Source organism: Apis dorsata, unplaced genomic scaffold, assembly GCF_000469605.1.
Source record: "Apis dorsata unplaced genomic scaffold, Apis dorsata 1.3 scaffold_577, whole genome shotgun sequence".
NCBI lineage: Eukaryota > Metazoa > Arthropoda > Insecta > Hymenoptera > Apidae > Apis > Apis dorsata.
In genome coordinates this window covers 106567-119852 of record NW_006263787.1, presented here as the reverse complement: position 1 = coordinate 119852, position 13286 = coordinate 106567, and the positions used below count along the sequence as shown (strand labels likewise).

General features: G+C 35.7%; 1 protein-coding gene across 7 annotated transcripts in view; it reads right to left on the bottom strand.

The window, feature by feature from the left end:
- LOC102672506 (protein Skeletor, isoforms B/C) overlaps positions 1–13286 on the bottom strand; it is a 63545-nt gene that overhangs the window by 30083 nt on the left and 20176 nt on the right. For 5 of the 7 annotated variants that reach the window (XM_006621034.2, XM_006621036.2, XM_006621033.2 and 2 more), the window contains exon 2: positions 13044–13222. Coding sequence is in view for 1 of the 7 variants with exons in the window: in XM_031513087.1 (XP_031368947.1) it covers positions 13044–13110 (67 nt within the window). In the remaining 6 variants the exon portion in view is untranslated. Of the gene's footprint in view, positions 1–13043; positions 13280–13286 lie in introns of those variants that run through there. The other 2 variants (XM_031513087.1, XM_006621037.2) reach the window with 2 other exon arrangements.

The following is a 13286-nucleotide window of genomic DNA, read 5'->3' as shown; positions in this document are numbered from 1 at the left end:
TTTTTTTTTTTTTTTTTTTTTTTTCTTTAGCTTCACGGTGAGAAATTGTTTTTTATGGCTTCGATTCGCCCTCGAGCAAACATTTAACGAGGAAAGTCTTGAGAAATTTTCTTGTTACCTCGGTTTTAAAGAAACTGCATCGTGCGTTTCCGCATTCTTCGTCCAAATTCCATTGGAAATTTTTTTTTTTTTTCTTCGATTTCGAATTCTTCATCAGTATAAATTATAATTTAAATTACAAATTAATCTTGTAGAAACGTATAATCCTTCCCACTGTCAATAGTTTCACGATGAATCATAAAATACGACTTTTTGTTAATCAATCTTCGTGAAAGGAAAAAAAAGCATTTCTTTGCCGAGAAATATAACCTAATTGGAGAATCAATTAGCAACCAATGCTTCTTTATTCCGTCACGAAATCGCCAGTTGAGTTTCTCGCCAATCATGCGAACAAAAGAGAAACCGTAAACCGATTCTGTTTCCATTTCTCACATAATAACCACACATTTATAAACTAACGGTATAGAACGAAAACCGGATACGGATAAATATACGTCATTCTATTCAAGGATAGTTCGAAGATAATGAGTCAATTTATTCAACGTAAAATCATCTTTATTCATCCCATTATTATTCCGATCGAGAGATTCATCCGATCGTCGTCTTCAAACGTGTTTTCCGTTTATAGCGTTTATTGCGAATAATAAATTTAAAGTCTCAATCAATTCGAAGAGGAAGCGAGGCTAATAATGCTGTAACAACTGAAATCCTCCTCCCGTTGATTTTGTAACGACGGTGCCGTTTCGTGAGACCGATCTAACCCTGGTGAAATAACACCTGACAACCAGACCACGAAAAATGAATACGATCCGATTTTACATAGGAGTCGGCCAGCCAACCGTTTCTTACCTGTTAGCTACGTGGCTAACTAGATCTACAAACGCGTGCACTTTCACTTTTGTATCGAAGGAAACTGTTGATCTCGTCCAACGACAAACGAGACACCGTGAGATCGTGGAAGAAACCGCGCGAAAACACGGTCTCGATGGAAACGTGTCAATTTATGGTTCGAGGATAGGATTTCACCTGTTTATAGTCGCATAGATTTATTAATTTTATAGAGTAGTAAATGCTAGTCAATGAAAAATAACTTTTATGCCGATTTATTTAAAACAGTAATAGCTTATAAATATAATTAATTATTTTATTGTTTCTTCATTTTTAATTTGATAAGAGAAATTATGGTATTATATTGTATAATATGTAAGTGCAAAGATGCTGTTTCTATTTCTTGACACTTACAAAATAATTATTTAAAATAAAATTATTTAAAATGATCTATTATTTCAAATGACATGTTATCATATATAAGTACATTTTTCCAAAAAAAAAAACGACGACTAAAAGAGATGAATCTCCTTGAATATTAAACACTATCTTCCGCATAAATATTATCAACAATAATTCCATATAAATAAAATTGGCTGTTTTAAAATATTCATTCTTTCCATCGAATAAACGAATAAATAAATAACGATTGGGGGAAGAAAATTCATCAAATCAAACTGCAAAGCGGAAAGAAGATCGTTCGAAGGAAAGGGAAAAACTCTGGAGGAAAGAAACAAAGAAAGGAGTGCAAAATCGTCGGGAGCAATGATCCTAAATGCGAGTGACTGAAGTGTGACTTTAGCTCCGGGATACTTCCGTTTAATCAAGGTCGAGGAACGATTTTATCGGGCACGCGTTAAAGAGATGAAGTGGTGGTGCAAGTTTTCGAGGAAGCTCGATGTTCCATTGTCCTCTTCTCGGGGAGAAAGTGGCGCGGAGGTTGAAGAAGGTTGAAGGAGAGGTGGTGGTTGAAGAGGAGGAGCCGGTGACTTAAGACGTTAACGAGACTAACCGGATTCATCGCGAGGCGAAGGGCTGGATCTTCTGGCGAGAAGGGTGAAGAAAGGAGAGTGCGGCACTGATTTTAATCAAGATATGGCCTGGCAGCAGCTAGCGGCGGATCAAGTGAGCCAGGGCTTATCGATTTTCTAAGTGCTCCCGACCGGAGAGAGCGCGTTCTGCCTGCGACACCAGACTCAGAATTTGAAAGTAACGAAAAAGTTTTTTGCATTTGAGAAAAAGGCGAATGATCTTGCAGAAATTATTCCAGGAAAGGGGCACGAAAAGGGGATAGGCCGAATTGGGGTAATATTATTTTTTCTAAATTTTCTGTGTTACGTGGAGACAAAGCGTGGTATCAAATTTTTTTATATCGAAAAGTCAGAATAATAGTGAATAATCTCAGAATAGAGAATATCATAGAGTTTCGTGCGGGGAAGAGGAAAAATTTTAGAATTGAAAAGTTTTAATATCGTTAGTGAAATGTTATATATATTTATGGATGTTTTCATATTTTTATCACTCTTGGTACATTTAAAATCCAAACAAGTGATAAATTATATATAAATAAGATAATGAAATTAGTTTCTAAATAATTAAGTTAATTGTAATATCTCATTTCTTAAATGGTTAATATAAGTTAAAAAATTAGCATAAATTACAAGTACAATTTAATATCTATTAAAATTATTAAAAATAAATTTTGTTACTACTTTTTAAATAATAAAAATAATAATTTTATAATTTTACATACTTCTATAAGCAAAAGTTATTTACATATATTATTTTTTTTTTAAAAAAGATACTTATTTCTAAAAATAAAGATATATTCTATATCTGGTTTTATCTCACTCTTAAAACTATCAAAATATCCGGTCGTATGCTATATCTTATTCGTATAAATATTCATAATGTAGTTTGAGATTTCACAAACCTTTAAGTTTCCATGATTAAAAAAAAGACCAGATGGAAAACCAACTGAAACTTGAAAGAAAAAGGAGTTTGACTTGTTTTATAAATCACGAGAAAAAATTGAAACGAATGTGATGTCTATTTAAATAAAATTATATGATCTACTTTTGCATAATCAATAACTTATTTTTTACTTTCTAATCTGTCGCTTAAATTAAACTCTAATAATCGTGCAACATCTTGTGTGAAAAGAAAAGATTTTTCAGGAATCAAGAATAGATTCGTTCAACGCGCATCCGATTAATCCGGATAATTGTCGTAGACAAGGCAATCTCTTAATTGATCGAGCCAGACAGCCTCTGTCCGTCTTCGAAGAAGAATACGAATGATATTTTTTTTGTCGTTTTCCCGTTAAGAGATTAAAGCCAAGGGGTCGCTCGCTTCGTTTTAAAGCCATTATACTCCCGGGAAAGGGGAAAAGGGAGCGATGCGTACACGAGAGGAGAGGGAGGAAAATAAAGAGACAGGTAAACGATAACTAAAAACTGGAAAAAGCGAGCGAAGAAACCAGATATGCCAAAGAAAAATCTCGCGAAATATGACGAAAAGAAAGAAGATGAAAAAGATCGTAAATAAAAAAATTAGATATAAAAAAAGAGGATAAACAAGAAGAAGGGGAGAAACGAAAAGAGTTGACAAGCCGAGAATCAAAACAAAGAAAGATGGATATCGAGAAGGACTCGATATCGATTCGAGGAAGACGCAAAAAAGGAGTCTTACAAAGCGAGGATATAAAAGTGGAAGAATCGAGAAGGAGGAAAGAGGCGAAGAGAAAGGAAGGAACGAAGGGATAAAGCATGCTGAGCTTGCAGAAAGGGTGCCTAGTGATGCGTAGCACCATGGCTACCTCGACAAATGCATTAAGACCACCCCCTCCACCACCCCCTCGACAATATCGAACTGACTGCGCTCTCTAAACGAGATACACCTCAACATCTCGCGCCTCGTTTGCCATCCAACGGATGCCCGCGGTCTTCGAGTGTGTATATTTTCGCATTTTTCGTTCGAGCGGCGAAGACATTACACGGGACACGTTTCCAGGGGTTAACACTGAAAAGAAATTGGGATCCCAAGGAAATAGAACTCGTGCCGGGTCGACTGTTTCCGGGGCTCAAGCGTGCTCAAGGCAAACAACGTAGAGAACGGTCTACGAAATACAGCCACCACGGTTTAAACAACCCTCGATAAATAGAATGATTTCTCTCTTCTCCACGTGGACGTTTCCTTTATTTTTTTTTTCTCGCTCCTCCATCCCTTTGATCCTTCCTGTTTGCGCTCCCGTTTTTATAAAATGATATTTGCCGGTTACGATTTATATAAGCGGAGCTAATAATGGAATACTATCTTCGATCGAATAATTGTTGAAAGCCAGCTTAGGGTAATGGTAACATAGGGAAGGGAACTTTATCTTTCCTGATGGTATCGCGGATAGTCTTTTAAGGGAGGGTGAACAGGTAACTTGAATATTCATTTTCGATATAAAAATATATTGTTTCATAATAAATTGTTTAAAAATTTTCCTTCGATTCTTCGATGTATCGTGGTAAAAAAGAATAGAAATATATTAATTGTTGTCAGATATATCAGTGAGAATACGCACGGTCTAATACGAGCACGTGACAAATGTTCCAGCCTGACACCATTACAGTCGAGAAGTCGTGATGGTGACCGTGTCATAGGACACGATTCACGGCCGACTCCCTTCGTTTCGAACCCACTGTTCCCACGAAATTCGCGTTAGGGCCGCTTGAAACGGGACGTAGATAGGCGTGCATACATACATGCACGCGTAGCTAGCACCTCATTCCAATCGATATGCGACGACACCCCCATAGGGAGACATTCATATCGCAGTGGAACTCAAACACAAGCCGGAGACACGCCACTGTAATATCGTCCCCTTCGGCCAAACCTGATCACCGTGCCATCGATATCGGAATATTTGGATGCCAATTTTGAGCCACCGATTTCAACCATCTTCTTTCTCAAGATCTCAATTACATCTAGTAACAATATAGTGTCGCGATTTTGAGAGATCGTCTTGTGATAAATAATGCAAATTCGAATGCATTATTAGATAAAAGATAAAATTAATAAATTTTTTTGATATTTTCAAATAGGGAATAGTTTCAAGCTTGAAAAATTTGTTAAAATTGATATAAAGATTTACATTTCTCAATTATTATTTTCCTTTTCTTAAAAAGGAAAATTAGTTGTTAAAATGGATTTTCCTGCAACAAAATCCTTTTTTTTTTTTTGATTTTTTTTTATCCAATTTTGGAATTAAAGAAAAGAAACGATATTTCATATACAGAAAAGCATTGTAACAACGTACGAATACAATAATGACTTTGTGTCGAAGCACATGTTCGTCTAATAACACATTATGCACCCTGAAGAGGTGCAAATTACACCAATCACGATCCCAATATCATCGAGGAATAGAAAGGCAATCAAATACAAATCGTTACCACTTCGATAAACACGGATGAAAAGCACAAACATGTAATAACACATTATAAATATTTTATTAAATATTTTTTTTTAAAGAAACCTTTTACTTTAAAGAATTTCCTCGTCGACGCAATCGATTAAGATTGAACGTAACAATAAACTCGTGGACGTGGATTTATTTTTTCCGATATCTTTCCCTTCGAGAAATTGGAATCGAACACTGATAACAAGAGGATAGAAAGACGCGGATAATATGGCGCGAGGAAGGGTGTGCACATCACCGCGATCATAGATTCCTACGGGCAATACCGTTCCATTAGTTAAATTGTTTCCCTGATACGTCCGCGCTCTTTGACTCCGGACTTTCATTTCGCTTTGCTTGGTCGGGTAGGCGCAGCTACGATGCAATTCCAGGCTATCCTCTCCCCGGAGGAGTCGATAAGAAAACAGTACGAGAGAAGAAAAGGGATCCCTAGGGGAGATGGGTGATCATTTGATTGCGGATAGATTAAGGTACAGGGGTTGTACAGCGGCTGACAATGCAAACGAACGTTTTATATCTGGGCACCGATATAATAGCGCCTAAGACTAATCCAACGAATTTTTTGAGAGTAAAAAGAAATAGTAAAAAAAAAAGAAAAGAAAGGAAAAAGTAATTCTCTGTAATTTCGACTAAGGGACACAAGGAACTTATGAATTGAATATTATCCTCGATTGATATTGCGCCGTATAGACCGCAGGTGGGGCGATTACAGATATAGCGAGGAGTCCCTTTGGTTCAAGTCTCGAATTGGCCGTTTACATCTATTAACACCGAACCACTAACTCTGAGGGTGGTCGGTCGCCGTCTACTCGTCGTTTCGAAAGCATCGTGTACCAGGCTCCGTTGGGAGCCACACATCTGGCGAACAAGCAACAAGTACACACGCATTAAATGTACACCCGTTACCGACTCCAATTACTTCGAGTAGCTTGCCGCTGCGCGCACGTGCACATGTGATCCTCTATCTTCGATTGCGTTCGGCTGCCTTTGGTCACCGTTGAATTTTAATTACAGGCGAATTCTCCCCCTTCTCCTCGTCTAATTTGATTTGACAACGCCTTCTTCGTACGACAACGAGTTGAAGACATTGGATTTTGATACAGTTATTCGGGTACTAACCAACTGTTTAAGATTTATCGTGCATCGTGTCGTGTTACGTCAGGAATCAAGAGCGTTATAATTTTGTACATAATCCAGATCATGGACGAGGGTATGACGTGACGTTGAATTCCAGAACTGTGTAGCAACGACTATGAAATGTCAGATATTTGATTCATTTGTGTCAAGGTGCAACAATTCCAAGAACGAACATTATGAATATATATATAATTGATTTTTATTAAATAAAGGAGACATTTTCTAATGGAAAAATTGAAATTTGAATTGTTATACTCTTGTGAATTGTGTATCCAATTTTATTTTTAATTGATTATTTTTAATTCCATTTTTCCACGTATGTTTTAATATTTTGCAACTCGTTCCATAATGCGTAGAGAAGGTAAATAAAAGAAAAAATAAAATGTAGAAAATGATACTATTTTGTTAAAAGTTAAAATTCATAGATTTCAGGTAATGGATGGTATTCTAACGGTACATCGTTACATTTCAGTTATCATCTATAGAGGAAAAAAAAAAAAAAAAAATAAAATGTAGAAAATGATACTATTTTGTTAAAAGTTAAGATGCATAGATTTCAGGTGATGGATGGTATTCTAACGGTGCATCGTTACATTTCAGGTTTCCTCTATAGAGGAAAAAAAAAAAAAAAAAAGAACGCGCGATTACGTTGATGCATGCAAATCAGACCCACATGCAAGGAAAATTACGATATTCCAGATACGTCCGATATTCCAGAAAAATGTCGAAGCTTTATTCAATATCGTGATATACTCGGAGAATGAATAAATATTTCTCCATGAATATTTTATTCATAAATTTATTTCTTATTATCCGTTTATTATATTTAATGCAGTAAATTTCGATTCGTTGTTTAATGCTAAAACGGATGAGGAACAAATCATAAATCATTCACGATTCGAAAAATATTAAAGATAAAAATATAATATTAAATTCATCCGATCCAAAAATTTTAATTTTAATGAAAGTTTGTATATGTGTAAAATATAATGAATTATACATGTACAATAATTTTTTTTTTAACAGAAAATCTTTTTAAATACTCGATCCTTAAATTTTTATCATCATTTTTTAATATAATTTTTCCTAGAAATATTTTTTACATATACATAAAATAGATTATTAAAATATGAATATTTTATATATTTAAATTTTATTTTATTTCATATCATTAGAAAATTAGATTTAATGAAACAAAAAACATATTGAAATCTTAATAAAAATTAATTTCATCTCCAAGAAATGATATTTCGCTAATAAAAAAATTATTTCATATATAATTTATCATATTTTTATCATACTTACATATAAAACAGAATTATTATCAATTTCGATTATACAACTTGTTAATTGAACTCGCATAAAATGTACAAAGTCTTTTCTGATTACATATATGTAATAAAATTTCATTAATATGAAAAATCTATCTTTATAAATATTAAATTTTAAGATTCGATCGAATTCGCGTATTCTTATGCGTTAATAACTGCATGGAAGAGATATTTCAAAAGAATACAGAAGAATCGAAAGTTCGAAAATGTATAGAAATAATCATATCTACAAGGTTTATTCAGAACGTCCGGCTGACCTATTCCACTTCTATAGTGGCATCGTAATGGTGGGGCGCTCTTTGCTACGCATCACGGTGGGGATAGTGTCTGAGCAGTGGAACCCCTTCCTATAGCACTGTCGAGCGTCACGGAGGGGATGCTATGGCTGAAACGACGCTCCCCACCCTTGTGGAAACTACTTAAGTTTCAGGGTGCACGCCGTTCCACGGTTCACTCTCGTTTTGACGATCGACGGGAAGATGTCTTTTTTTTGTTCTTTCTTTTTTTTTATCAATTTTTTTCTTTTTACTAATTTATATTTTCATAGATATATTAATCAGAGCTAATAAAATAAATAAAATATAGTATATTTTTAAATCAATTCGTATAAATATTGTTTTAAATAAATAAATATCTATAAATATCATGAAAAAATAGTAAAACTGAATGTAATATAAAAAATTTATTTTTAATATTTAAAAAATAAAAAATAGGATACAGTTATCTTTGATATTTTTTGCGTTTTAATTGAATGGAAAATAGATATTTTATTTACATCGAATCCAGATATTAATATTAAATAGTATTTACTTATGGAAATATTTCATTTTTTTAATATATATTTATTTTAATTTATCTTATATTTTTCTCTCTGATATTATATATTACATAATTATGAAATAAAATTAAAACATCTTTATATTCTTTGTATCAAAAAAAAATAAAATGTAAAATTCTTCATATTGCCTTATATAAGCATTTCACGATCGTTATATTATCACAAAACGTGCGTTTTCCATAGAATAACAACTCATCGAATCCAAAGGATTCGTAGACGCGATATTTTTGATCGAAGAAAAGGAATAAAAGATCGTGCTTCCCTAATATGCATCGAACGCACACGAACGCGACGCGTTTTTCGGTATATGCGCTCGCCTTTATGCATATGGGCGACTGGTCCGTAGATGCGCATGCGTACCACGAGTTTACATACTACACACGTGTTACTATAGATGTTACTACGGCGAGTACTCTGTAATCTGACACAGAGTACGGAGATTGAACCCGACTGAGCGAGACTCGTTGAACCGGAAGTAATCCCACGGGAAAGCAAGATAAAAAAAAAAGGAAAAAAATTGCTCGATTACTTTTGCAACGAATGGTCGTATAACCTCACAATCACCGCGTACGATGAATGCCTGTTCTCGTTCGCGGTTTCCATCTCCTCGAATCTTCTCGCGCGTTTTCCACCGAACCGTTTTCATTTAGACGTTAATATATTCTCACTGATATCTGAAAATAAATCTTTACACGCCAAATAGAATATTTTACGTATAAGCAAACGTACATTTCAATATACCAAACCTATAAAAAAAAAATACTTGCAATCGTGATGCATAAATAATATTCGACGAATACAGAATACATTCACGATAAAAAAAAAATATTATCATTTATATACTCGTCTACTGATTTATCTCGCTGTAAGCCAATCTTTTCGGTAGAAGAAAAGAGACGGAAATATGAAAAAGCTGAAGGAAATTGTGTGTCGGAAAAATCGGTGGATTACACGTGATACGCATCGCGTTACCGCGCTCTCGGTAGCGTGTCCGGTAATCTGTAAGCTTGTGGATTGAACACAATCGAGCTTGGCTGCTGACCCGGAAGTAATCCCCGGCAAAGAAGATAAAAAACGTAGCTTCTACTACTCGTATAACTGATACTCGTAACCGTGCCACGAGGCATTACCGTTCCCTATATACGTATTGATGTACACTTAAAAGACCTTATGGGTTATTTCAGATGGACGTACCATGAGGGTATTGTCCGATTCAAGATTCGTCGAGTGGCGATCGAGCCCTCGAGCGGAGCTTTATTGGAAGCTACATGTGCGCGTACTGTTCTATCTCGGTGTATATCGATATACTAGGTGTTCCCAGTGGTTTAGCACGTTTTTCATGGCTGAGAATTTTTTAAGTCGCGATTGCGTGTCGCGATTTCGTAACTACTTATCGCTCGTATTACGAAAAGAAAATTTCTTTGTGAAATAATACGTTTGACGCTTATGCAACGAAGCTTTATACGGTGCGGGCAATCGTTGCTTTAGTTCGATTGCGAAAGTGTATGGACACATTTACAGGGTACACCTTATAAGTTCGGCGAAAGAAAGAAGGAAGAGCGAGGTTAGTTGATCGTTAACGAGAATTTTTCGAAGGAAAATATTTATATAGGATGGTAGTATACACGATACGCTTTCAACTCGAGATGGAATATTATTATTACGAGGATAGTTTTCGAAAGCAATTTATACGCTACCGGTAATAAATTTGTGAAGATTGTGGCATCGTAGAAACGCATGGAAATCCAATCATCAAACGAATCACTACTACGAAGAAATACGAATAAATATCCGACCGGATTCTCTAATCCCAAGGTAAAATTTTGTCGAGAGGGCATGATTGACCTTGGTACGCGTGAGAAGCCTTTCAAATTATCCCGCGAACTAGGTCAAACGTTAAACGTTCATCCGCGTGTGCTTGTACGGAAAGAAATAGAGCAAATATTGCGCTCTGTAATCAATTAACGATCCCAGTGCGGATCGATGCACGCCTGCAAAACGATATCCCTTCGATACCGTTTTAAACGCAACTCATTAAATCGGACCCCGAGTTTATCTTGAAATCTCGTGTAATTTTTCTCATTCAATTTACGTTTTCCACCTCCGTTGAAATTATTTCCGTTATTATCCTGGATTGAGAAGAGGGGAAAAGAGTTGAAAAAAACCAGAGAGAGAGAGAGAGAAATAAAAGGAACATCTCTAATCCTTTCCACCGTTTAATCCTTCCTCCTGACGACGGGAGAGAGAGAGAGAAAAAAGAAAATATCGTCCGTGAAGAGAAAACACGATGAATTTCGAAAAGCGCGAACTGTCCGTACGTCCCGCGTTTTTACCCCACGGAAAACGCTCCCTCAAACCGTGCATGGGGAAACGATAATCCAGATAAGCTGCTAAATGCTAGCAATTTGAGCGGCGGGATCTCCAGAAACAATATTCCGTACTTGAAATCGACTAATGCCGGGGAACCCGGCCGATTTCTTATATACCGGGTGTCTTTCTCAATTCCTGCATACTTATATATATATATATATCCATTGAGAAATATATTTTTCCAAAAGATATTCCTTAAGAAGAAAGATAACATTGAAAATATCTTCACGAATATTGAATATTGAAATATCTATATATTATTGAAATTATTGCTCGAAGCTTAGCAGTCTTCTAGCGATCAAAAATAAAAAAAAAAAATAATGTCACGTTAAACGGCCGAGAAACTGAGGAAAACGACAGGGAAGAGGAAAGGGAAGAGGAGTGTGCAAAGATAGAAAAAAAAAAAAAAAAATAATGTCACGTTACACGGCCGAGTTACTGAGGAAAACGACAGGGAAGAGGAAAGGGAAGAGGAGTGGGAAAAAATAAAAAAAAAAAATAATGTCACGTTACACGGCCGAGTTACTGAGGAAAACGACAGGGAAGAGGAAAGGGAAGAGGAGTGGGAAAAAATAAAAAAAAAAAATAATGTCACGTTACACGGCCGAGTTACTGAGGAAAACGACAGGGAAGAGGAAAGGGAAGAGGAGGGTGCAAAGATAGAAAAAAAAAAAAAAAAAAGGAGGAGAAAATAAAAATGAGGAGGGAATAACAAAGGAAGCGTGGAATAAAATAAGGAAGAGAGAAACAGAAACACGAGGAAGAGGGAGGGGAAGATGAATAGAGGCGAACATGGAGGTATAGACAGAGAGGGAAGAGTCGGTGATGCGGAGTGAAAGTCCTCAAGTAAAAACCAGGCCAGGGCTTCGTATCTCGACGAGAACACACCAGGACCATTATGCAATTACGGCGACGCATTTGCTGCCATCTTTCCACCGCTGCCTTGGTCCACCGTCCTCGTTTCCCTTAGCAATTTACCTTCTAAATCGCTCAAAGTTTTCAAATTACCATAACCGCCCTCTGGCCCTTAGATACGGAGACGTAATTCACCGGCAATTAACGGGAGCCTGAGAGATCGGTTGGCTCAATCGGCTTCGTCGATTAAATGGCTAGGAAACGATGGATCGAAATGCTTTTTTGGGAAAAAATGGGAACAGAAATCGAGACCGCAATCGGTATCGCGACTCGAATAACGAGGTTGCGATATGAACACGTGTTACGTTAGTCAAACGTTCTAGTTTGTTGCACCGGAAGAATGGCGTAAAATTATTATCGAGGTAATAATTCATTTTAAAAATATATTTTCGCCTGCAATATCCAGATAGTAGAAGGAACGTGAAATTATTAGATCGTTGCAGATAAAAATAACCGAATTCTTAATAAGATATTTACGTTTTTAACTTTATATATCGATTTATATGTACAATAATATTAATTGAAATTTCGATTCGATAAATGTCAATATATATCTATGGAAAAACAAGATTAAAATTATTATAATTAAAATCATGTTATGATCGAAAATGAAACAAATTTCTACTTATATCTACTATTATCTCATACTTGTGACAAACTTCTGCTTCTTTTTTTAACATAAACGTGTTAAATTTTAAACTTGTATATAATAAAAAAAACCTATTGAAATTCGAATATTAAAGCATAACATAATAAAATACGATAAAACAATTGAACAAAATATCGTGTATTCAACTAGCCACGAATCAGCACATATTTTTTCGTTAAATTTCAAATATCGAATCATCAATATTACTCTATAATTACAAAACAAAATTAATCAGAGGATGGTCAAATTTCTCTTTTAAATCCCCCTCTTGTCCAAAGCAAATCTCTCTTAACTTATCAAAGCATAACATAATCGCGAAAAGATTCGAAACCGGAAATCGGAGCAATTTCGCTTTCACAAAAAAAAAAAAAAGAAGGGTATCACACTGGGCATACGCATGCAGGAAAAAAAAAGTAAAAAAAAAAATTATAAATATTATTGACTTACTGAAGTGTGAGGCGGTGTAGGCGAACAAAAGCAGTCCGGAAATGAGTCGCAGTGACGTCGCATCCATTTTTTGGTTCCGGCTTCTGTTGGCCCGAGTCCTCTTCTCTCCCGCTTATCGCTCACGCGGATGATGGCACATGTATACACACACGAACCACACGCGCGCACTTACTTTTGATCTGGAATTCGAAAGGAACACTGTGAAACCTCGGCGATCCCCGCGACAGTTTCCTCGACGACGAG